Below are 26,948 nucleotides of genomic sequence, written 5' to 3'. Positions count from 1 at the left end.
ATATTAAATTTTCATATAATGCAAAATTTTGAAATCTGTTTCCTTATTCACGTTGTGATATTTTTTAGTTTGTTTTGCAATAGTAACCACTCCCTTGGAGTTTTATCTTTGAGAGTTGTTGGAGCCTCAGGTTGAATGTGGGCTTTGCCAGATAGGCTCTGAATTTGCTTCTGTCATGCACTCAGAAGCTAATAATTCAGGACCACTTTTAGACATATTTTCAGCTTGATTTTCTTCACTGACTTTGGAACACAAATCAGCATGAAGTTACACATTTTTAGTGGATATTCTCCCACAGATAGGTTTAGCTGCTGGCCCCATCTTTAGGGCAGGTTTACCTCAAATTCACCATGACACTGGGTTCCAGCTGTATGGGTAAGGGAGAATGACTTCTCCTATTACACATCTCCCAACTTAGGCTCTAGTGTAGCCTCTTATACTCTTAGTTCTTAAAATAAATCTCAAGTTCATTGGTGTTTTGCAGAAGCCTTCAGGGTGACAGCTAAATTGAGGGCTTATTTCTCTCTCTTATACTTTGTTTTGGTGTCCTGATGATTTCCTGTTTCCTTGATAGATAAAAGATACATTAAAAAAGACTTAAAAATTTTTTTTCAGATGTTTTCATTGGTAAAAGTAAAATTGTTCATTGAGTCTTATCTACCACATTGCTAGAGATCAAATCCAACATTCCATTTTTTAAACCCTCATGGAATTGTTCCAGATTTTCTAGGCTTATGATGCTATTACAGTTAAATAACTAAGAGGCCTTTGGTATTTTCCAACAGCTATAGGGGCTGAAATTTCTATGCAGTATTAGAGGTGTAATGGGGAAGCAGGAATTGCCAGCTACTAAATTTTACTTTCTCACAGCATAAACCTATTTTTTTATACTAAATTCAGTCAGGTAGAATTAGGAGTTTTCTACTTTAATGGAACTTTATTATCTCATAATGAGATCTGGTTATCCACTTATTGAGAACAAATAATTACTGTGTTAATAAGTATATATTGGCAATATACTTGGCCAATAAATATACATTGATAATATAAATTATATATTGATGGAAATAAACACTGTGTTAATAATTTTAAATTTTTTTCCTACTTTAAGACTACTTTTTTAAACCTTGAATTTTCTTTTCATTCCCCATATTCAAAATGCAGTTCTAAATACATAGCAAATGTACATTTATACGATTTCCATAAATCACATTTAATTCAGTTAACAATTTCCTTCTCATTTATGATTTTGGTAATTTGCATATTCACATGTAACATTTACTTCTTAAGAAGAATACTTATTTATTCTGAATGGGCACAGGAAGTAGTATAGGAAAAAAGAAGTCTGGTAAGCCTTAGAAATAGAAGTACAGGAAACAAATAAAGAGGTATTTATATACTGAGTCACATTTCTCTGGCACCTGGATGGACAATGACTATAGAATTTTTTAAAAATTAGTCTCAAAATCACATCACTAACTTATACCCCATCTTTATCTGTTTTACTGCAAATGTTTTAACTAGAAATGTGCCATAACTTAATGGTGCAAGTTAAAAAAAAATACAAAGGACAGAAAAGGTATTAAATTATCTGTAGCCATATTGACTATATGGCTATATTTTGGAACATGTTTTTTTCTATGTGTTTTAAATGAAGTTTGAGGTTTCTTTTTCACATGGTAGTTTAGAAACAGACCTAATTTCATTGAAAACATGTCTAGGCCCTAAAGTATACCTAATGTATTATACTTGGCGTCCATTGCCCCAGTTGAGAATGATAACAATGTCGTTCAGAGCTCCCAAATGAAATACAACTACAAAGAAGTGAGTCTGATTTTTCAATAAACGTAATTTCTAGATCAAATGTGTTACATTTTTCAACATATTTTCTTTGGGAGGCAATATATTTATTTTGATGATGCTGTCATTCCTCAATACAATTTGTGAAATTGTTTTTAAATTTGCCTTTACAGGCAATTTTCAAACCCCTCCCCCTTTTTCCTATTATACTACACATCCTCCAATATACATAACACACACATAAACAAAAACGCATGCACTTCCTTTCTTGAACAAAACCCAGCATTACTCAGTTTGAACATCCATGTATTCATCAAATTGGTATCAGAATACTGTCTGGCTGCCTCCAAAAACCAAATCCATGCCTAAAAGACAAATAGATCTCAACCCTAACAATATTCAAAACCATGTTGAAATAAATTCCCAAAAGGAAAATCCCCCAAATATTTTAAGTAATAACACCTTTATTGGAATAAGTTGAATTGCAAACCAAGACCTTTACTTATAAAATGACACGATTCATTTGGAAGTATAAACTGAACTGTGTTCCCTCGAACATTGGTTGCATTAACTCACAGTAATAACAACCAACACTTAGGTAGTGCTTTTCTGTTTACAAGCAATTTCTCAATCACTTTTCTTATTGGAGCCCTAACATAATCCTGTGAAATAACTCAGATACAGAAAAGGAAAAGGTCCTCGATCCCTGCTCTTTGCCTCTTCCAGGCGTCTGGAATGGTGATGACCTGGTGTGAAACATGGTGGAGCCCTTCAGCCTGGGCCCCTGAATGACTGTGTGGAGCAGAGCAACTTACCGTTGTGAATTTTTCACCTAGTAGTTTTTTTGTGAGAGAGAAGTAACTTCTTTTTGTCCTTTAAACCATATTATTTAGAATCTCCCATTATATAACAACTTTGTGTTTTACCCTCTGTTTCTGAATTCATCCTTACCATTTACATACCATTTGTTATTACTTTATCCAGTAAGCCATGTGGAGGGCAAGCAAATGTTTGCCTTAGTCTTTGCAAATGATTTGGTTCAGTTGATGTTTCTTGTAGTCTTTTTCCACTGCCGGTCATAACACTACTTCCTTCAGTTGATTCACTTTCATCTAATCCTATTTGGTTTGTAACAGGTTCCTCCTGTGTTTAAAGAAATTTTTAGAAAAAATTCTTAAAATTGTATATTTGTTATACATTTTTTTAAGTTACTGAGCCATCACATCACAAATCAAACTCCCATTGCTAGAATCAAGGCTAGTACTGGGAAATGGATGGCTTTATTATTAATCAGCTAATAGTTGGAACAAGAACTATATTGGGTATATTTGCCATTGAGTCATTATTTGTCTCATTATAAATGTTTGAGTCACATAAAAGTTCATTATGTTTTACAATCCTAGGTTTAAAAATGAGCCTATTAAGATATGATTCAAGCCCTGGCTCAGTGGCTCTGTTGGTTGGAGAGTTGTCTCATGCACCAAAAGGTTGCAGGTTTGCTTCCTGATCAGGGCACATGCCTAGGTTGTGGGTTCATCCCTGGTCAAGGTGCGTATGGGAGGCAACCATCATGTTTCTCTCTCCCATGATGTTCCTCTTTCTCTCTCTCTCCCTGCTTCTTTCTCTAAAAAGTCAATAAAACATATCCTCAGGTGAGGATTAAAAACAAACAAACAAAAAGATATGATTTAAGGCAATAGCTGGTAAATATATAAAAGTAATCCAGAAGAAGATAACTATCTTTGGTGAAAATCAATTCTCACTTATTCATCTGCTTGAATTTAAGCAACAAAAAAACTACTAGATATAGTAAGGGTTTGACTGGGAACATAAAGAATTTCACAGGCTCTTTATTTTTCTAGCCTTATGTTGGGCCAGCTGTTAATGACTATCTGGGAAAACTGGTAGTCACACCTACCCTGGACTGTATGAGTTTGGGGGATTAAGAACAGGAATAATTACCCAGATGGTGTGGCTCAGTGTTTGAGCTTCAACCTATAAATCAGGAGGTCACAGTTTGATTCCCAGTCAGGGCACATGCCGGGGTTGTGGGCTGGATCCCTAGTAGGGGGCGTGCAGGAGGCAGCCAATGATTCTCTCTCATCATTGATGTTTCTATCTTTCTCCCCCTCTCCCTTCCTCCTGAAATCAATAAAAACATAATAAAAAATTAAAGAACAGGGAGAATTGTTAACTGAGTGATATAATGAAAAGAAAACAATTCTATCATAGATTTGGAAACATATAGTCCTTTCCTTAAGGAAATAGTTGGGATGAACGTCATGTGATTGCAGATTTACCTGTGTTTGTTGATACGCAGAGGTTGTGTGATTCACCCCTGTGGATGGTTCCAAATCTTCATGTTTAACTGTTTTATCCTCATCCCCCATGATTTATAATTAAGAATAAGATGACAGAGGGGCAACAAACAGGATCTGTTCTGAAGGAGAAACAGGATAGATAGAGAATGGCAATCTGAGATTTATTTATTTATTTTCCCTATTTTGGCAATCTGAGATTTAAACAAATAAATTAAACAGCAATTTGAGCAATTTAAACTAATGACTTGTACTTATTTTTTTCCCTTAGAACTCTGAACATCTAAAATATTTTAAATTAGACTATTCTTAGTTTTCAATCGTTAATCTTTTCTTTGATTACAATATCTTATTCTAATTCTTATCTTTTTACCTCTCTTGAAAAAGCCCTTGTTGACCATCATACTTTTCTATGATTTCTTTCCACCTTGTTTTTGTGATTTATACTTCAAATATTCCAAGTAATACTACCTTTAATTGTCTTCTCTGCTTTGATGAAGCAGAAAACCTCCAGGTAATTTTCCAACGTTGATATGAGGAAATGGCTCACCAGAGAGAAATCTATGGATTCCATCATTTTTAGAGAAACTAGTGTCACTAATTCTTGCATGGTTGCTATTTCTAAATTAAAGGTAAAAAAAACCCCACCACCAACAACATTGATTTGAGTAGCCATAATGTCTTAGATATTGTAATAAGTGCTATGGTAGTCACTTGCCCATTAGTGTGGGCAATTCAGATATGAAAATATATTCTTTGTTCTCCATAGGTTCATAGTATCCCAGAAAAAATAAACTTACACAAAATAACTAAAAAACCTGTAAGGCAGACCTCCAAAGCACCCACTTCAATCCCTTCTCCCTGGGCTTTCTATGCTATGTAGTCTGAGAGCCAAGTACTCCAATTCTTAGCCACTTTGCCGCTAGAGGTGGCCATGGGTCACAGTTCTTTGTAATGAGATATAAGTGGGAGTCTTTCGGGGGAATTTCATTCCCAAACAATGTGGCAAGGCTTTCAAGGATCATAATGTTTACTCTTTACCCTCTAATATTTCCCTTTCTTCTTCCTAGAATGGAGGTACACAGCTGGAGGGCCAGCACCCATCTTTCAACCATGAGATTAAAAGGTCCTATACCACAGATAGTACATAAGTAAAACAGGAGGAGCTGGTTCCTTGGTGACATCCTTGAGTTGCTACATCGGTCTTGGGCTGCCAAGCTTTGAGGAAATTGTTTATACCACTATTAGAGGTCTGCTGGCTCTGGAGTTGGACGAACCTGGGCCTGAAGTTCAGTTCCATCATCCACCAAATTATAACTAATTCCTCTTCTATACAATGGAGGCTAGAGTTGTTCCAACCATACATATGGTAAGCGTTCAATAGTGTTGGTTATTAGCCACTCATATGCCTTCTTTCTAATAATCGTAATTCTCTAAGAATCTTTTTGCTTTTCCTATTAAGCATGACAAGGTATCACCAGTCTTGAAGAATTTACTACTCAATCCCATTGATTTTCTTTATCATGCTTTTTACCTCTTTCTTTCGAGGCTGACTTCTTGATTAGATGGATATAATAACACCACTGTCATTTCTTCACCTCTCTCATTAGAAGAATTACATAGACACTCTGGGGCAGTGTCACTAGACTAACCTCCTTTATGAAATTCCCCAAATCAGCCAATTCCACCACTTATGAAGAATATTTTAAAATAGCCAACAAGTACAAATGATTACTTACAGTAGATATAAACTACTGGCTAAAATGAAGCTTTAAAATTTTTATTTAATTAACATTGTGGTTCTTTTTAACATAATCAAAACTTGGAATGTTGCACAGTATATGCTATCTGTAGGTGTTAACACAGTTTTGTGTTCTAAAAATTATTTTTTTCTGTCTCCCTATACTCTCCACCATAGAAACCAAAGTACGTATTTGAGATCAGAGAGGAATTGCAGGGAGAAAGGTAAAATAAAGTACCAGTATTCTAGTAAGTCCAGGAAAGCAACTTATAAATAATTGGTCAGCACTTTTTATTTTGTTATGGTTCCATTTTCAAAAGAACACATACCACCAGTCTCACTTTAGAAAACCACTTAAATTTAGGAAAATTACAAAAGTATAACCTTTACTTAAAGCAACCATGTCCATGGCATTTACTGCTCATAGTCCTTGGTTCTTGAAATTACAATGGTATATGCTCTGTTAAGAAGGCAGTTTTTCAAATAAATAAACAAATATCAGAAAATATGCAAAAATGCCCTTTAAAGGGTCATAAGAAATATCATGAAATCCATTAAAAAGTAAAAAGTGTATACTCCTTACTCATAGAGAGACACTTGAGGCCTCACCTCTGAGCCCGTTAACTCTTATTTTGAAAACAATTCTAATGACTTTGCCCCTCTGATCTCTAAACCTTTGGAAGATATTATAAGTTAAATGTAGGAAGAGATTGTGATAGAGGCAAACTGACAGCAGCATGAGTAACAGCTGACAGCGAGAGACCAAAAAGATAGCAATCTAAGGCTACAAAATGTGGGGATAAATATCTTTTCCATAAGGGATATTTGAAGCTTTGGCCTGACAAGCATTTCCCACCTGCTTCGCCCCTTTTTTGGGGTCACAGAACACTCATTTTCTTTTGTGGAAGCCCCATCTCCCCTGTTCCCCATCCATGTGGTTCATGAGGGACTGTCATCCTCACCTCCCCAATCTCTATGCTTCACCAATGTTCCAGAGACAAGAGAGGCTGGCCAATGGGGGAACTCCCTCCCAATCACATTGATTGTTTCAATCATGAGCGTGTGGCCCATGCCTCACCAATGAGGGTGAGATGTAAGGTATTTGCTAGAACCACTGGAAAAGAGCTTTTTTGCTAAGCTCCAGACTGTTGACAATTCTTGTGATATACAAGGCAAGCCTTCCAGAGAACAAAATGACCACAGAACAAAGCAGATTCTTCACATGGAAAGGGAAGAAAACTCCAAACTAATAATCACATTGTCCGTACACCTGGAAGCATCTGTTTCTGTGAAGTTGGCCAATACCTTCCTTACCAGTTTGAGTTGGGTTTCTGTCACCTGCCACCAAATGAACCCTTAGTAAGACACCTTCATACCTGAACTGGCCCTGAAGGATCCCCTGTATAATACAGATGCTTAGGAAGGTAATTTTACATCTTCAAGAAAATGAAAAGAAAAAAATGATATGGAAATATTTTGTTTTAAAAGGCATTAAGATATACAGTACAGTTTAGAGATTTTCTTTAAAGAGAATGTTAAAATAAAAAATTGTATTCAAGAAAATAGGTGCCAGTTATCCAGAAGAATAATTTAAGTGAAATGTTTTATTTTTCAACAATGTTGGCTTAAGTGAAATATGGTAGCTTAGGGACCTTAATTATTTTTTCATTGTGTTCACGTATATCTTTTAAAATCCTTGGTCCCAGAGAAGGTTCAAAAGACCTGTTAAAAATTGATTTGACTTGTAAGTTTTCATGACAAGAAAAATAATTGTAACTACATGATATGATAAATGTTAACTAAACTGTTGTACAACTCATTTCACAATATATACATATATCAAATTACTAGGAGCCCAGTGCACCAATTCGTGCACCTTGAAAGGAACTGTGGGCCACAAGACTGCGGTGGGCACAGGGGCGAGTCTCAGCCCATCCTTTGTGCCCCCGCCCAGCCCCTCCTGCCATGGCCCCTGGTCCTCTGTCTGCCGGCAGCCTAGCTCCCACATGCTGATGACACCAGGCCACTCGCACCTGCTGACAGTGCAGAGCGATTGGGACAGTGCCAGCAGCAGGTGTGAGCAACAGCTCCAGTGCTGGCAGCAGCTGCAAGAGTTGGCTGCCGGCCCTGATTGCCCCTCAGGAGCAGGAGGAGGTGGAGAAGCCCTGAGGGGCAGTTGGGACCAGCAGCCACCACTTGCACCCACTGACAAGCGATCAGGGCGGGGGCCAGGCGCCAGCAGCAGTTGCGAGCAGTGGTTCCGATGCCAGTAGTTGGTGTGAATGAGGCTGGCACCGGCAGCAGGTGCGAGCACAGGGTGGGACCACGGCCCATGGGAGCAAAGAATTTTCAGTAACCACCAGAGCCTCGCCCTGATGACAGCGACTGGCGCCCTGCCTTGGTCTGGAGCCCCTGCTCAACTGCTCCACCATCCCATCACGGCCAACGCCCGTCATGTTCCACGTGCACCTCTTGGTGGTCAGCACACATTACAGCGACCGGTTGTTTGGTTGTTCCGCAGTTCGGTCTATTTGCATATTAGCCTTTTATTATATAGGATTATGTATACACCTTAAACTAATAAATGTTGTATGTCAATTATAGCTAAAAAAATAAATAAACCATGGTGGGGGAAATAATTGATCTGACATGTGGGTGTCTGGGATAGAAAAATTAAAAAGTGAGAATATATGGCCCTGGCCAAGTGGAACATTAGTTGGTTAGAGGGTCATTCCATACACCAAAAGGTTATATGGTTTGATTCCAGTCAGGGCACATACCTAGGTTGCAGGTTCTATCCCAGGTTAGGGTGTGTACAGGAGGCAACTGATCAATGTTTCTCTCTCATATCAATGTTTCTTTCCTTTCTTCTCTCTCTAAAAAAAGTCAATAAATACATATCCTCACATGAGGATTGTTTTTTTAAAAAGTGAGAAAATAGATGGTTCCCAAGTACCTAAGCATCATAGTTTCATGGAATAATAAAAGTTGAGAAGGTCTTCAGAAATTATGTAGTCTGATTTCTTTTAATATTCAAATGAGAAAACTAAAGCCTAGAAAAGCTAAGTAACTTTTTTCAATAAACACATTATCAGCCAGAGCCTCATAGTAAAACTGTATAAAAATTTGTGGAATGAGTTTATCTTTGACTTCATGTCATTTCTATCAAATCACTGCATTATATTTTTACAGTTTTTGCTGTAATATTTTGTTTAAAATCCCACTCATATATACCCACAGTTAATTGTAAGTTTGAAAACACATTCCACAAGAAGTTTAAAAACACATTCTATAAGCAAATATAAGTATTTTTATTTTCTACCTTGTATTATTTTAGCTTTACTCTTTCTCATTTTTATGAATATTATAGAGTTTATTATAAACAAAAAAATTACTAATCCATTTAGGATGCACAATATTGATAACAAAATGAATAGAAATAGAATTTTTATTCTATTCTCATGACAAATAATGTTTAAATATTCTGAATAACCAGCTAAGGGACAACTTGCCACTTAAATATGCCTTAAGAGTCTAAGAATGAAGGTGTTTTTCTTTAAAAAATATTCAGTTAAGCCCTGGCTGGGTGGCTCTGTTGGTTGGGGCATCATCCCACACACCAAAAGTTTGCGGGTTTGAGTCTGGTCAGGGCACATACCTAGGATGTGGATTTGGTCCCCAGTTGGGGTGCGTATGGGAGGCAACTGATTGATATTTCTCTCTCACACCAATGTTTCTTTCTCTCTCACCCTTCCTCTCTCTCAAAAATATCAATGAAAAAACAACATATCCTCAGGTGAGGATTAAAGAAATATATATTCAGTTAAAATGAGATGCTTTGAGAGATTTTTTATACTGGAAATTATATTGAAAACTAGAAAGGCAAGGTATAATTTAGATAAACACTAAAAGATCTATTCACAGAAGCAACAGTTATTTGTTATTTTTTTGCTTCTCAACCAAGATATATTGCATTATTCATACTGATATACAACCTATAAACTGTATTAGAAGAAAATGTATCCTGTGTCAAATGGTAAAATTGTATATATTTTATAAATTTAAATTCAAAGCTCTGCAACTCAAATGTAGATTTCAATAAAAGAATGAGAGTTGACATAAGCCACGGGATGTGGCTGTCATGACTACTGTGATTGCACACTTGTTTGTAGGTGAGTAGGTCAATATTTTCTAAAAGACTACCCAAAGGCTGTTAACTCTCATGCTTCTCTTTAGCATTCCCAATAAACAGAATTTCCTATAGAACTCCACACACTTAGAACATGTTGGCTTAAGTTGAGCTTTATTTTCCAGTATTTGGGACATATGCCACCAAACCCATGAAGCTGAGGACCTCAAAGGAACAGTCTCATTAATCTTTCCTTCAAACTTGAGAGAAAACTACAAATCAAGAATAACACATCAAGAACATAAGCAAGTGAGCACCAAAGCCCCATCAAAGCAAGTCTAGCCCCAGAGGGGTGTCTCCAGCACAGAAGTTCTCCCACTGCAGACACAGCTGATTCTCACAGCCAATTGGCCTGGAGGTCAATTCTTCACAGTGATAACTACAACAATCAAGGCTTAACTACAACAAGACTGTGCACAAAGCCTACAAGGGGGTGCACCAAGAGTGTCTACCTCAGGTAATTGGGACACTTAGCACAGAAAGGCACTCTATTGACACAGCGAAGCATAAAAAATGCCGAGACAAAGAAACAGGACACAAACGACAGAATTGGAGAAAAGCAAACTGTTGGATATAGAGTTCAAAACCACACTTTTAAGGTCTTTAAAGAACTGTCTAGAAGCCGCCGATAAATTTAATAAGGCCCTCGAAAAGACTGGTGAGACCGCCGATAAATGTAGAGAGATCTTCAAGAAGACTGGTGAGAGCGCCGATAAATGTAGTGAGATCCTCAAGAAATCTAATGAGACCCTCGATGTTGTGATAAAGAACCAACTAGAAATTAAGCATACACTGACTGAAATAAAGAATATTATACAGACTCCCAAAAGCAGACCAGAGGGTCGCAAGAATCAAGTCAAAGATTTGAAATATGAAGAAGCAAAAAACACCCAACTGGAAAAGCAAAATGAAAAAAGAATCCAAAAATACAAAGATAGTGTAAGGAGCCTCTGGGACAGCTTCAAGCGTACCAACATCCGAATTATAGGGGTGCCAGATGAAGAGAGAGAGCAAGATATTGAAAACCTATTTGAAGAAATAATGACAGAAAACTTCCCCTACCTCGTGAAAGAAATAGACTTCCAAGTCCAGGAAGCGCAGAGAACCCCAAACAAAAGGAATCCAAAGAGGACCACACCAAGACACATCATAATTAAAATCCCAAGAGCAAAAGACAAAGAGAGAATCCTAAAAGCAGCAAGAGAAAGAAAATCAGTTACCTACAAGGGAGTACCCATATGACTGTCAGCTGATTTCTCAATAGAAACTTTGCAGGCCAGAAGGGAGTGGCAAGAAATATTCAAAGTGATAAATACCAAGAACCTACAACCAAGATTACTTTATCCAGCAAAGCTATCATTCAGAAGTGAAGGCCAGATAAAGAGCTTCACGGATAAGAAAAAGCTAAAGGAGTTCATCACCACCAAACCAGTATTATATGAAATGCTGAAAGGTATCCTTTAAGAAGAGGAAGAAGAAGAAAAAGGTAAAGATACAAATTATGAACAACAAATACACATCTATCAACAAGTGAATCTAAAAATCAAGTGAATAAATAATCTGATGAACAGTATGAACTGGTGATTGTAATAGAATCAGGGACATAGAAAGGGAATGGACTGACTATTCTTGGGGGGGTGGAAGGGGTTTGGGGGTGAGGGAAGAGATTGGACAAAAATCGTGCACCTATGGATGAGGACAGTGGGTGGGGAGTGAGGGCCGAGGGTGGGGTGGGAACTGGATTGAAGGGAGTTATGGTTGGAAAAAAGAGTAACTAATGTAATAATCTGAACAATAAAGATTTAATTAAAAAAAAATAAGAACACAAGCAGTTCTATATATGCACCAGTATATGTATGTACACAGAAAAAAAAAAAAGTCTATTAACAGTAGTTGCCTTTGGAGAAGAAAATGGAATTAGCAGGGTTTTCATTCTCTTTATTCTCATTTTCAGTCTCTATTTCTGTATTAGAATTTTTATGAGAAGATTTTCTTATGTAATTTAAAATACATTACAAAGAATTATGCAATTCTTAAAGCTTTAGAGAATAGAAAATGATACAACTTTTCTTAGTAATATTTTTCATAGACAGCATCTGATCATTGGATTTTAGGTAACTTAATCCCACTAGTCACAATTTTTCTTTCTTATTGTGGTTTACAAAGAAGATAGGGAACTGCCTGGAATCTTCTACGGTAGTAGTTTCAAATATTTTTCAAGCCAAAAATCATTTACCCAATAAAATCTTATCCTGAACCCAACGAATGGGACAGATAAAGGTGGCGCTGGAGGGGCCCTGTTCACCCGCCACTGTTCTGCCTGGCAAGCGAAGCACACTTTGGAAATCACCTCTGTACCTGGTAAATATGTGTTCACATACGGAGAGATGTTGGCTAAATCAGCCTTCTCCTGTTCAGGTTGCCTTGGTGATATATATGTTTGAAAGGACTTTCTGTAATATTCCAGAGGAAATAAAAGAGCTGTCAACTTGCAAATGTCCACAGGCTCTTGGTCAAGTGAAATATGCTTGATGATATCAACTGAATTCCTGCTACAAGATCATCAAATGGAAAAAGACTAGTTACCCCTGTTATTTTCTGTTTGTGAGCATTCGCATAGATTGCTGGAGGTGCTCTATGTGCTGGACTCATGCAGTGAAAGGAGCTTCTCCACAAGGATTCATTAATTATTATAATAATGACCAGAGGCCCGGTGCACAAATTTGTGCATGGGTGGGGTCTGGCCAGCCCTCCCCATGTGGGTCGATCTGGGGTGGGGCTGGCCTGGGTGAGGGGCTGAGGGCGGTGGGGAGGTGGGGGCAGCGATCGGGGCCGATTGGGTCAGTTGGCTGCCGCAGTGCACATCATAGTGACCGGTCGTTCTGGCATTCCAGTTGCTTGCCTTTTTATATAGATAGATTATATGCTCTATAATTACGATAATAATGGAAATCTCCTACCTTTGGTGCTCATCCATTTATGTGTTGAACATGTAGGTTCTCAGTCTCATGCAGTATTTCTATGCCGAATATACAGAAACCTTTCAATTTCTGGACTGTTAATCAATTCTAATCTAATGATCATTTCCCAAATTACACCATACCCAACAATGAGGAATTCAGATCAAGCAAAGAGTAGGGCTTAAAATTTCCCTGACAATGAAATTACTGAAATGACTAAGAGCGTTTCCCCCAAATGAGAACTACCTTATTTAAAAGTGTTAGGTGTGCCAACTACGTGAGACCACGTATCAAAGGAAAACTGCTATTCTGCTTGTTTAAGTGACATGGTAATTTGGTTGAATCATGAAAATAAGAATGTTAGGCCTAGGTAAGAAAGGACTCAATACTGGCTTCTCTCCTTTCTGATCTCTCTCCCTATTATTGGCAAATGTATTTAATTGTAAGTTCAAAATATTATTTCTTGACCTACTGAAATCAGACTCTCCCGAGACCGAATCTTCCCAAGTGTGGCTGAGAAGACTTACTTTCCAAGTGCCGCTGCTCGGGTATGCCAGTGGGTCCCTTCCCCACTCCCAGGGGTAAGTCATGATTGGTCAATATCAGTCTTTGGAACACCATTCCTTTTTGCCAGCTGTTGGTTTAGGGCTAAGCATGATTCATCTCTTGCCAATGAAATTTGTGCACAAGGCTATTGAGGTCCCTGGGTAAGATTTTCCTTCCTAATAAAAAGAGGCAAGGGGAAAATTCTCTTTTTGTCTTCAAAGGCCCGTGTGTTTGTGTGTGGGGAAGATGAAGGGGTGGAGGGGAGGAGATGTGGATGGAGACTGAATTTCTTGGAACTCTAGCTGCCATCACTTACCCATGGGGAAAAAAAGTCAAAATTAGCTCATAGAAAGCAACCTAGATCCTGCTATCATTGGGCTACTGAACAAACCCTGTATCTACTTACTTTCAAACATTTTGTTGTATGAGAAAAGTAAACTTATATTTTTTAAGGCAATTATGGCCAAATAACCTGTTACTTGCCGCCAAAAGCAGCCTAACCTGTGTAACAGATGACTCTGATGCAGAGCCAACTCTGCGAAGCTATGATAAAGAGTAGCGATGAACAAGGAACCTTTGGCTTACGCAGGCTCCCTAGCTTTTGACATGGTGCAAAAAAAATGAATGATCACAACAAAGAAGATGAATGATCAGAACACTGCCTTTGTACTGATAATTCTCAAAAATTTTCAGAAAATAACATTTTAGTGCCAAGGGTTTTAGGGTCATTCTTTTAGTCAACAGAGATTATATAGATTATAAGGTTATATAATTTCTCTTCCCAACTCTTACAACTTGAAGGGAATTTGTAATGTTTGAACACTGAATGAAAAAAAAATAGCTGAACTTATCAGCATTTGATTGTTTTCTAAATTTCTACTCAAGTAACAAGCAAGGCAACAACAGAACACCATTATCACTGCTGCCTATAACTTTTTTTTTTGCTTTCTCTACTTGGCAAAATTCTACTAGTTACTCAAGATCTAATTTAAAAGTCACCCCAATTAGTATTTCCCAAGTCCATGTAAACTAACTCTGTCCTTTTTATTTTCTGAGGACTCATTCATTCATTCACTCACTCATTTAACAAACATCTATTAAGCTCTTGCCAAGTTCTATCCCTTTTGCTGGAATTCAAAAGTGAACAGGCTGTAATCTAGTCATCGAGTAATAGCTCATTCCTTAAGCAACCATAATGAAGTGTGGTAACTTTCAATTTTAGGCACATCACTAACAACCTCAGCCCTTTACAATCTGTGAAGTTCATCAGACTTTTCCTGGGTGTCTATGGTGTGTAAGGCACCAAAAGATACAAAGGTGACTGAGATGCTGTCTCTCTTCTTTAAGAGAGTGATAGAGACTAATATGTCTTCACCAAACTAGTTTCCCCCTGATCCCTGGGCATTTAGATAGTTGACATTTCCCAGCCTCCCTGCAGGTCAGTGTGGCATGTGACTGAGGTCTGGCCGATGGGATGTGGGAATAAATAATGCCTGCTACTTCCATTCCTCACCTGTAAGAAACATATCATGCAATCCTCCACATACCTACTCTCTCTTTTCCTGACCATTGCATGGAAACCAAAGTCTTAGGGGATGGCAGAGCCCTAATATACAAAGAGTTGGGTTCCTGCATCACTGAATCGAAGGCCACCAGCTAAATACCATTACATGAGTGAAAAATAGGCTTTACCTGAGGGAGAGAGAAGCTTCCATTGCATTGTTACTGAGATTCTGGATTTCACCTGTTACAGCAGTTGGCGTTACCTTTAGGTAATCTTATATAATAAAGAGCTAATATGCTAATTAGACCAGACTACAGAACAACCTTCTGGAACAACCAGTGGGCAGGGCCACGAGGCAGCTGGGGCTGCCAGGGCTGAGCCCCCTGCACGAATTTCGTGCATCAGGCCTCTAGTATAATCATAATGTGAGAAGTGTAGGCATAGAGTTAAGCAGGGAAGAGGAAGTATTGCCTTGCTTGGCTGGGGTCAAGTGATACTTGAATAAAGCCTTGAATGATGACTTAGTCTTATAAATAAAATCAAGACCACTACAGGCTGAGGAACTACATGATTAAAGGATGAGAGGTGGGAAGGAAAGTGCATATAGGGAACTCTATGTATGGCTATATTAATTAGAGCATCATGTTCACAATGTGGAGTGGTCAGAGGAGTATGGAGATGAAAAGCCTGAGTGTAAATCCTGTGAACTGCCTCCTACTTGGGCCATTTTGGGCAAGTGAACCAGTCTGGATATATTTCTTCTCCTGTGAAATGGTGATAATGCCTATGTCACAAAAATCTTAAAGCAGTATGAGGCACATGTTAGAGTCCCCAGTGCAGTGCTCCCAATGTTTTGTCTTTCTGTTATAAGATTTTCCCTGAGAATGCATATACTGTACTAAGAGCACAGATAAGGGACACTGGTAGATTCAGACCTTCCAGTCCTTCATATAAACCACAGAAAAATAAATTTTAAAAAATGGGTTTTTAAAAAGGCAAAGAGCTTTTAGTATATGGACAAGATATACTTAATTACTTTATAAGGCTGTTAGAAAACTCTAGAACTTATCACAAGTGTGCTTTCCTTAACAGGTACTACACATGACTACACAATACTGAGACACCCTCTCGTCACACAAGTGCATACATTGGTAGCCCCATTTCCCCCTACACGATGCTCCTAGCCTTTCTCTTAAACAGATGTAAGCCCTTTCCCACAGAGGAAAACTCTGTTTTATCACCGAGGTGGGTGTGCTGACCAAAGAGTCAGTGGCCTACTGATTATCACTAGTAAGTAACTGGTCATGAACCAGATATTCAACAATCTCTACAAATGCTTTAAACAGAGAAATGTTTTACATATACTGGTAGAGTAAGAGACTTCAGAGATAGTCCAGTCGATAGGTAACACACTCAAATGCCTTCAGGGCCAATCTCAAACCTGGGGTCTGAGGCCATTGGAGAAGGCACAGCCCCACTGAAGACATTGAAATCACTGCCAGCCTCTGGATCTAACCTCAGGGTTCCATTTGAGGCTATATAGCAAACGCATTAATCAGAGGCAGGGAGAGCAGAAAACTGAAACCACTCCAGGTATTTTAAGCAGAAAGAAATTTCATACAGGGAATCAAGTGAACTGTCAAAAGGGCTAGAAGTACAGGATCTAGGCTGGGCCTCCAGGAATGACTTCTAGAACATTAGTAACTGAACAACAGAACAGTGTACTATTTTTGCACAATTAGGAAAGCCAACAGGGACTGTGGAGTTCAAAAACACCACTTGTAGCCGTGACCCCAAGAAGCTGGGATCTGGACGCTGCCTGGAGAGGGAGCACAGACTATGTTGTTCACCACCTTCCTCAACTGCCTCTTGATCACTGCAGCGCAGGTGAGTCAACACAACAATGCCGAGTCTGGCCCTCACAGGCTGTAAGTCCTTGCCAACACCCTCAATTCTGGAGACTGGACCCTGACATCTCTAGGACCTTCCTTGCCAACAGAAAACAGCACCAAATAGCAGGGAGATGGCCTCTGCCTCACCCCTGCCTTCGAAATCTTAGGCAAGTCATCTATTTGCCTGACCTTAATTTTGCATCCAGAACTCTAGCTGGAAAGCAGTGCGGGGAGTGTTTTCAGCTCTCCAGTTTCTCCTGGACAAGAAGGCACACCGGAAGCGGGAGGAATGGATTTGAGTGCCCACCTTCCATAACTAGCACAGTAACTTCTAGTGTAGGCTCCCGGACTCTGACCTACATTACGGACCTTTTCCCACTTATTCTATAAGGCCTTCTATGCAAACCCTAAAGAACAAAACAGCAATAACGAAGGACATAAACCTTAAAGGGTATAATTCTAAAGATCTTAAGAGGCTGGAAAATACATTGTGTGAATAAGTCACTTTGCTCAGATCATTAGTATAGCATGAATCACACTCCCTAACGACTTGTTAGATACACTCTGACCCTTTGGATTTGGAACTACTGAAAGGCAGGAGCTGTCTTTGATTTCAGAAAGAAATCAAATCTATCCCCAGGCCTGCTTGGCCCAGAGAACACACAGAGGTGTCTGCTGGATTGAGATGTTTCACTCTGGACTTGGAGAGAAACAGCCAGATTTCATGAGTACTAAGAGCTGCAATGTCAGGCGAGGTCCCTTACAGAGGAGCGGGAAAAGGGGTGTCAGTCTTTCAGTGAAAACAGGGGTGGACCCGGCTAAGGAAGGTCCCGGTGCTGTCCACTTCTCGATGGGAGGCTTAAGGAAATGGTACTTTTCTGCTATTAACCTTTTAGGACCACAGATCTCACCCGAGTCTAGGGTGAGATGACAAGCGGATGCCTGGTCAGTAAAAGAAGCCACAGGCAGACTCAGCGGCCGCTCTGAGCAGGTGGTTCTCGTCTCCCATCGGTAGGATCTGCTGGTTCTTAGCACTTCAGGGTGCTAACCTCGCCCACGGCAGCAACAAACAAGAGCAACCCGGCGCCACAACAACACAGCAGGGAGCACAGCCGCCTCTCCGCGCACAGCCAGAAACGCTGGGCGCAGCTGCAGGTCTCTGGCCCCGCAAGGCGGACTAAGTTCCCGCCGCGGACGCCGATTTTCCGGACCCTCCGTGTTCTGCGGAGACACTCACCTCGCGTCTCCAGCGCTGGCCCCTGGCTCTGCCCCGCGACTGAGAAAGGAGCCGAAAAGGTCTGCGAGGGAGCCCCGTGGCTGCGGCCCCGCCTTCTCCGCACGCGCGGGGCGGCCCCGCCGAGGGAACCTGGCGCCGGGCCAGCGCGTCCCTCCCCCCCATCCGGGGAGCTCCCAGGGAAGGTCGCGGGGGAGCGCAGCCCCGGGCTCGGCGTGATGCGGGGCAAGGCCAGGCCCTGGGCCGGGGCGCAGCGCGGGCCCTGCAGGAGCCGGGAGTGCAGGCCGTGCAGCCGAGGCTGGTTCATCGGTCCCTAAGCCTCTATATTCCGGACTTAAAACGCCACCTTTTAGTTGTACTTTAGGAGTCTTCTGTGCGATGGGAAGATCAAGGTTCATTCTTCTGGTGACCCAGTAAGTGGGACAAAATCTTGTTCTTCTCCCTTGTGTCGCTTCTTTAGCACGTGCCCTTCTTGTTCTTGTTTTAGGTTTAACCTTTCCATCAGCAGTTTGGTTATTTTACCTTTAAAACTACCTTCCCTTGTCTGCCTTTCCTCTGTATATATTTTGACCCACCAACTGTGTGCATATGCCCGCACATGCCTTTGGGGGTATTTTACATTTTCTTCTGAGATAGCCCTAACCGGTTTGTCTCAGTGGATAGAGCGTCGGCCTGCAGACTGAAAGGTCCCAGGTTCGATTCCAGTCAAGGGCATGTACCTTGGTTGTGGGCACATCCCCAGTAGGGAGTGTGCAGGAGGCAGCCGATCAATGTTTCTAACTCTCTGTCCCTCTCCCTGCCTCTCTGTAAAAAATCAATAAAATATATATATTTTTAAAATGTGTTACCTGTTTTTCACTCCTTTAAGCAAGTGTCAATTTTAATCACCTCTTTCCAGGCAAGAGGGACAATGCTGAGTAAATGCCTCCAGCAGACAGAAAGCACTCATTCTTGTCTCTGGGGTCCTCCTTTGTGGAAAGAATGGATGAACCTATGTTCCGCCCAATAAGCTTTTTCAGAGCATCTAACACGATTATTTCCTAAACTGGCCCCTTCCTCTTCTAAAGCTTGGCCAAGTTTCTAGTTACATCCAGCTTCCTCTGACCACAGGAATGAAACACATTTTCCCTTTTCTTTCAGTCATATGGTCTTCATTGATACATCGCCCAATTTCATTAGCATGACTTTGGAGAACTGAACTATTGAGCTAAATTTTACTTTGGTTTTTATTGTGTATAATGTTTTATAGTTTACAGTTAGCTCTGAGAGAAATAACTACGAGGGAGCATGTGTTAAAGTTAGAATGCATTTTGTAGAATCGAGTTTATTTAGAATTCATCTGTTCATAGCTCTACATATACATGTGTGTGCGCTCACAGCGTGAAGTACTTCAGAATAAACTTTAGTGTTCCATACTTCACTTGATAAAAAGTTACAGCATTTGGGTTATGATGCACCTAAAAGAAATGCAAGTCATTTGGCCCAACTTCCTAATTTCACAAACCAGAAAACTAAAATCCAAGATAAACTGGGCAACGTGGTCTAGGTCACAAACCAAGCTCTCTGTGATCCCGTAGAGCAGCGGTTCTCAACCTGTGGGTCATGACCCCTTTGGCAGTCGAACGACCCTTTCACAGGGGTCGCCTAAGACCATCCTGCATATCAGATATTTACATTACGATTCACAACAGTAGCAACATTACAGTTATGAAGTAGCAACGAAAATAATTTTATGGTTGGGTCACAACATGAGGAACTGTATTTTAAGGGCCAGAAGGTTGAGAACCACTGCCGTAGAGGAACACCTGGCCCAGACCCTCACAGTGAATCTTATAATCAATGGACTCTTTGGGAATGCTAGTCAAAATATCCTTTGCTGTCAGTTTAACTCACTTTTATCAACTGCAAAATATTCTTCCTCCTAACATGTTATCCGTTCATTGTCCATTTCAATATTTTCCTTGTTACTATTAAGGTTCTAAGAGAAAAGGCTATCACTGTTTATTATCTACTCTATATGTGCATCATACCATTTGCTCTTTTGAAGTAGCAAAAAATAAAAATAAAACCTTGTAGCTAAATGAATAAGAAAAGGCTCTTTCTAATCATCTTATAGAATTATCACCTGTGAATTTACTTAAATGTTTTCTTGAAAAATTTATTTTCTTCTTTATGTATTCCTGATACATGATTCATTTATATTCATTTATCCAGAGACTATTTCTAAATTTCATGTATGTCCTCTTGTCTGTTATCCTGGAATTTGGTGAAAAAAATCTATACTTAATCTAAGAAATATTCCCCACACTGACAATACTGCCAAGTTAGTTAACTACATTATTTTAGGCCCATGTCAAATATCATTGTTTATTTTAATAAATATTTTTTAGTTAGACTAAGAAGTTAAGCATTAAGAAAATAGTACTTAATTGTAAGTGATGGCATCCATTAAGTATAAATGCCTGATTATATTTCTTTTATGTAACAGATTAGCAATATAGTTCTGATTAAACTCCTTTAAATGTAAATTATTGAGCCAAACTCCTTCCTACTATAATAAACGCCCCAGAGCTTAGGAACAATAGTAGCTTACAGTTAAATTAGGTCATCGCAGTCTCTGGCTTTGTTGCAAATGTCACAGCTTCCTCTTCACATTTTTTATAGCCAAAAAGAGCATGTCACGGTATAGTTAGGGGTGACGGGTTCCAGGAACCTAACCTTTCAAAGGTATGAGTCTATATCCTTGTTGAGAAATAGAGCAACGAACTTTGTGTGTGTTTGGCCAACCGTTTTGCGGTTTTTGTGAATAAAAGCTTACTTCTACATCTGGTCAGGGCTGCAGTTTCGGTCCTCGCTTCAGTGTGGTACTGGCACTGCAGACGCTGGCCAGCTGAATAAAGGCTCCTAAATTCTACCGTTTGGCTCTGGTGGTCGTCTCTTACGGGTTGCCCCATAATGTTATGGGTTCACTCAGTGAGATAGACCACCGACTCAGAATTTAAATTTAAGAGCCTTTATTAAGCTGGCCAGCTGACTACAGCGCATCCCTGACAACCTTAATCCACCTCCTCCACCAGCACGGGAGGGAGTCGGTTCCCCCGCATATTCAGGGCACTCCTTTTTTCCAATGTCCTTCCTTTCTGCAAAATGCATACTGATTTTTCCCAAGCCGGGGTCGGACTCCTTTTCTCCCGCAAGGCTTTCCTTTGTCCTTATTGTCTCTCCGGCTCCTTGGGCCTTTTTCCTCATTTATGGCCAGGAGGACCTTTGCCATCCCGGTGTTTAAACCTGCTGTCGGGTCCTCCCAATTGTTAAAAACCTTCTGGGCCACCTCAACCAACTCAGAGATTGATTTCCCCTCAAAGCCCTCTAACTTCTGCAATTTTTTCCTAATATTTGGGGCCGACTGGGAAACAAATGCAACATTAACAGCCCTCCGATTTTCCGGGGCATCAGGATTTGGCCCCTGGACTGTCTCTGTCACTTTAGAGAGGTTTGTGGGTCTCCGAGCAGCAGCTCGGATGCCCCCCAATAGAGTCTGGTGATACCGATCGAGAGCCTCCTTTCCCCTGTCGCTATTGGGGTTCCAGTAGGGTCGCCTGGAGGGGAACACAGTCTCTAATCTGTATGTAGGCTGTCTATCTGGACCCAGAACAAGTTTCCTCCCTTCTGCCCTGACCCTCTCTCTCTCTCTCTTCTGAAGTGAAAAGGGTTTGTAGCAGCTGCTGACAATCATAAAAAAAATGGACTCCAAAAGAGAGATTAACCCCTGTGGGTTCTGGGAGAAAGAAGGACCCCGGCCCCTCCAACTGTACAGGCCACCGGTAGAAAAGGGGACACGGACCTCAAAGGGCTGCCCGTCTGGACCCGTAGGGCCTGCCTGCCGTAGTGGCAACATAGGAATTGCTGGACTGGCAGATGTTGCAGGGTCCCACAGGTTCTCCCCCTCCCTCTCTCTCTCTCCATACGCTGTCCCTTGCCTAGTGTGAGGAGGGGAGAATGGAGCCGGGTCCTGGACTGGTGTTTCTGGAGGAAAGGAAACCGGCTGTGGAGGAGGCAGGGGCTCCGGATCGGGGTCATTTGCCACCGTGGGACCGGTGGGTGGGGGAGCATACGGGAGAGGCCTGACTCCGGGGAATGCCTTCTCACCCGGACCTTGGAGAACAGGGGGAATTTTGCCCTTCTGGGCCGAAGCCAAGAGGATTGTCTGTCTCTGTCCCAATTTCTTTTCCTCATTCTGGCAACTCTTTAACCACCTTGGTTTTTCAGTCAAAATATTGACCCACACTTGAATATAGGGAATTTGGTTGGGATGACCCGGCCGGCCATAGACAACATGGTGAACCCGATAAGCAGTTAAATCATAAGTCCCTGCGTCTGGCCATCCCACCTGGAAAGTGGGCCACTCCCATTCACAGAATTTCTGCAAATCAAGAGCATTAACATTATAACCTTTAAATCTACCCTAGAACTTTAATTTAATACAGTAAATTTACAACCTAGGTAAGAGCAACTGATAGACAGAAATCTTTATTAGCTCAGTGGGCTGATTCCTCTTTAATAGTGAACAAAAGACTCTGAGAAAAATAATTCTCGCAGCTGCAAGAGACTTTTGCAGACCATCATGGGTCCAGCCCAAATGTTCAGCCAAGCGTATCAACAGAAAAGCAGAATAAATCAAAGTAGCTTTCACTTCACACAGACCAGTAATGAGCAGCCAAGGCAGACAAACACCCGTACTTTATACACTCTCTTAGTAGACTAGCCCAGGCTGGAGCTGTATCCAGTCCCCCTTCTCTGTAGTAAATTGGCTAGTCTCACACAAACAAACTTTGTCCCGACCCCATGATGATCAGTGGCGAGAGACAGACAAGGGAGGGGGTGACCTGTTTTCACAGATCCTCATGCAGATGCCCACTTGGCCGTGTCCCTTGGGAGCTTAGATTCATCTTAGCTAAGGTGCACCCGTATAAACCCCGGGCCTGGTCACCTCCACATGGGGGTGAGTCACTGTTATGCCATATGACAAATCTCGGAACCGCAGGTTGGGGCCCACTCGGACTCCATAACCGAAGTCGTGGAGCCACACAAAGGAAGGGAGAGGGCCGGCCCCCTCCCTCCACACTCACACACTTTCACCAGACATTCACTCAGAGTTTAAACAATCCACCCAATTCCTAACAATTTCCCAATTCCTGAGGGAGCTCTATAGCTTCCCGGGAGGTGATCAAACTCCCCTTCCACTCATTCGGAGTGGGCCTGATTGATAGGGGGTTGACGAAGATGACTGACCCTATCCCATTTTGACAAAGACAAAGACAACAAAGAACAAAGACAAAACAAACCAGACAAATGCAACCTAAGGTTGCCCGGAACCTGCAGCTCGCTCCTTGAAGTCCTGAAAATTTTTCAAAAAACATTGCAGCAGGATGCACACAGAAGCAAACGACTTTTTTTTAAATATTTTTTTTATTGATTAAGATATTACATATGTGTCCTTATCCCCCACGTTACCCCCTAGAGCCCCCCCCCCCCCCCCCCCGCTCATGCCCTCACCTCCCTGTTGTCCGTGTCCATTGGTTAGACCTATATGCTTGCATGTAAGTCCTTTGGTTGATATTTCCCCCTTACCCCCACCCTCCCCTACCTTCCCTCCAAGGCCCGACAGTCCAATCAATACCTCTCCGTCTCTGGATCAGTCCTTGTTCATCAGTTTATGTTGTTCACTATATTCCACAAATGAGTGAGATCATGTGGTATTTATCCTTCTCTGACTGGCTTATTTCACTTAGCATAATGCTCTCTAGTTCCATCTATGCTGTGGCAAATGGTAAGAGTTCCTTTTTCTTCTTCCTCTTCATAAAGAATACCTTTCAGCATTTCATATAATGCTGGTTTGGTGGTGATGAACTCCTTTAGCTTTTGCTTATCTGTGAAGCTCTTTATCTGACCTTCAATTCTGAATGATAACTTTGCTGGATAAAGTAATCTTGGTTGTAGGTTCTTGCTATTCATCACTTTGAATATTTCTTGCCACTCTCTTCTGGCCTGCATGGTTTCTGTTGAGAAATCAGCTGACAGTCGTATGGGTACTCTCTTGTAGGTAACTGACTGTTTTTCTCTTGCTGCTTTTAGGATTCTCTCTTTGTCTTTTGCTCTTGGCATTTTAATTATGATGTGTTTTGGTGTGGTCCTCTTTGGATTCCTTTTGTTTGGGGTTCTCTGCGCTTCCTGGACTTGTAAGTCTATTTCTTTCACCAGGTAGGGGAAGTTTTCTGTCATTATTTCTTCAAATAGGTTTTCAAATGTTGCCCTCTCTCTTCTTCGGGCACCCCTATAATTCTGATGTTGGTACGCTTGAAGTTGTCCCAGAGGCTCCTTATACTATCTTCATATTTTTTGATTCTTTTAGCTTTTTGCTTTTTCAGTTGGGTATTTTTTATTTCTTCATATTTCAAATCTTTGACTTGATTCTTGGGATCCTCTTGTCTGCTGTTGGATCTCTGTATATTATTCTTTATTTCAGTCAGTGTATGCTTAATTTCTAGTTGGTCTTTTTTCATATCCTCCAGGGTCTCACTAAATTTATCGGCGGTTTCCAGAAAATTCTTGGAAAACCTTATAAACGTGGTTTTGAACTCTATATCCAGTCGTTTGCTTTCCTCCATTTCTGTCATTTGTGACCTGTTTCTTTGTCTCCGCATTTTTTATGCTTCCCTGTGTTGGTAGAGTGGCTTTGTGTGCTAGGTGTCCTATAAGGCCCAGTAGCTCAGCCTCCCCAATTACCTGAGGTGGACACTCTTGGTGCACCCCCTTGTGGGCTTTGTGCACAGTCTTGTTGTAGTTATGCCTTGATTGTTGTAGGTATCACTGGGAGGAATTGACCTCCAGGCCAACTGGCTGTGAGAATCAGCTGTGTCTGCAGTGGGAGAACTTCTGTGCTGAAGACACCCTTCTGGGGCAAGACTTGCTTCAGTGGGGCTTTGGTGCTCACTGAGTCCGCCCCCTGAGTGTGTCCCTTAAGGATCTGAGGAGTTGTAATCTGGATGGTCCTACTCTGACCACTGGGTACACTGGCTCTTGGATCTAAGGAGGTGCTAATTTAGCCTCTGCCTGAGGTTACCCAGCAGGAGCTACGAAGAGATCTGCAGATTCCCCTTCCTTTTTTGGGGTTTGGAGGTGCCCAGATGAGGCCCAGCTGTGAAGCAATGCAAGCTGCTGTGGGGCCTTGGGCCTTCTCTTGGAAGTTCTGGGTCTGTCTGGCCTAGCTGCAATTTGTTAGGTAATTTTCAGGTTGCAAAGGGACAGGGCATTCATATGCAAAAGCCTCTGCTGCAGCCTGGGTGGGGCGGGGTCTAGGAATCAACAGGGTGGAGCAAGCAGCTATGGCTGATTCTCAGCCCTGCCCTAAGGGGCCCGCGAGTCTCAGTGTCCCGGTAATTGCTGCAAGCACCTCTGAGGGAAAGCCGCCCTCAAGTTCCGAGTTCTGCCTGCTGCCAGACAGTCCAGTTTCTCCCCGTATGAGCCCTGGGTCCCCAGAGACTTCCCGGAACCAGAGTTCAGAGCAGTTGGGAGCTTGTGACTCCCTCCCGATTCAAAAAGACAGCTGCGTCCTCAGGTACCAGCCCCTTTCCGCGCGTGCTCGAGCCTCCGTACCTCTGCACTTTACTTCTGCAGCTCCTCTGAGTCTCAGTGTGCTTTTCTCTTTTCTTCTAGTTGTAGAATTTCCACTCAGCCAGCCTTCCTGTGGTTCTGGATGATGTCCGTTTTGTCTTTTCGTTGTATTTTTGAAGTTGTTGTGGGAGGCAGCAATTTCCGGTGTTTACCTATACCGCCATCTTGGTTTCTCGCAGACGACTTTTTGACACCAAGACAAACAAACACCAGACAGACAAACCCGGTGCAGCCTACAGCCGCACGAACCAGGGACCCTGGCCACCGTTGTGGCCGCCGGTCAGGACCAGGAGTACCACTGCGTCCAGCCCTCCGTATAGGTCCTTCCGTGGGACGTCCCAATTCCAGTTTAACGACCGGTCTTCCTTACCTCTCTCGAGAGTCCAGTTGGCTCGGTTTCCGAATCAAAAGTTTTGGGTCGAGTCTCTTCCACCTCCCTCGGACCCGGGACGGAGACTGAAGGCCTCCTTGGTAGTCGTTCCCCACAGGTGTGGGGTATCTCGCTGCGTGTCCGGCGATAAATGGCGGAGAGCCTCCTGACTTAAATAGGGGGTCCCTCTCACCCCTGCCGGGGATCTCGCTGCGGGCCTCCAAATGTTATGGGTTCACTCAGCGAGATAGACCACCGACTCAGAATTTAAATTTAAGAGCCTTTAAATTTAAGAGGTCCTCTGGGAGCCTCACAGCTTGTAGTGCAGACCAAGGGTCCCGCAAGGCTTTTTATTGGCGAGAACTACAAAGCATTAACTGGCAGGGTAAAAGTTCGGTAGGAAAACAGGGTCACACCTGGCTGGAGTGTTTCCACAACACATTCTTTGAGAAACAGGTGTAACGCTTGGCTGGAGCGTGTCGGGGTCCCCGAAGTACAGATTGACATCAAGATACACAGAGTACAGAGAAGTTACAAAATTTTCTTTACATCAGTTAAAGGTTACATAACTACACCCATTTCTCTATATGACGCTAAGCGTGCATGCCCATCACAATAACACTACCTCTGGTATTCGTTTATAAAGGCGTAAGATTTTAAAATTAGTACCCATAAACAGACCAATGCAGAACTGTACAAAAATATGTGAATATTGGGAAA

The 26,948-nt window shown here is 41.6% G+C and overlaps 1 protein-coding gene across 7 annotated transcripts in view; it reads right to left on the bottom strand.

The window, feature by feature from the left end:
* SLC9B2 (solute carrier family 9 member B2) overlaps positions 1–26,284 on the bottom strand; it is a 58,651-nt gene extending 32,367 nt beyond the window's left edge. For 2 of the 7 annotated variants that reach the window (XM_070391835.1, XM_070391885.1), the window contains exons 1-3: positions 18,188–18,272; positions 4,101–4,240; positions 2,763–2,943 (exon numbers count right to left, since the gene is read on the bottom strand). In XM_070391835.1, coding sequence (XP_070247936.1) covers positions 2,763–2,943; positions 4,101–4,190 — 271 coding nt within the window. In that variant the 5' untranslated portion in view covers positions 4,191–4,240; positions 18,188–18,272. Of the gene's footprint in view, positions 1–2,762; positions 2,944–4,100; positions 4,241–13,008; positions 13,068–18,187; positions 18,273–20,777; positions 20,817–26,228 lie in introns of those variants that run through there. The other 5 variants (XM_070391876.1, XM_070391851.1, XM_070391859.1 and 2 more) reach the window with 5 other exon arrangements.
* Between the last annotated feature and the right edge of the window lie 664 nt (positions 26,285–26,948).

This window comes from Myotis yumanensis, unplaced genomic scaffold, assembly GCF_028538775.1.
Source record: "Myotis yumanensis isolate MYYU_CA2020_CCGP unplaced genomic scaffold, mMyoYum1.0.hap1 SCAF_1, whole genome shotgun sequence".
Taxonomy (NCBI): domain Eukaryota; kingdom Metazoa; phylum Chordata; class Mammalia; order Chiroptera; family Vespertilionidae; genus Myotis; species Myotis yumanensis.
The sequence above is the reverse complement of the archived record's forward strand: the minus strand, read 5'-3'. Positions and strand labels throughout refer to the sequence as shown.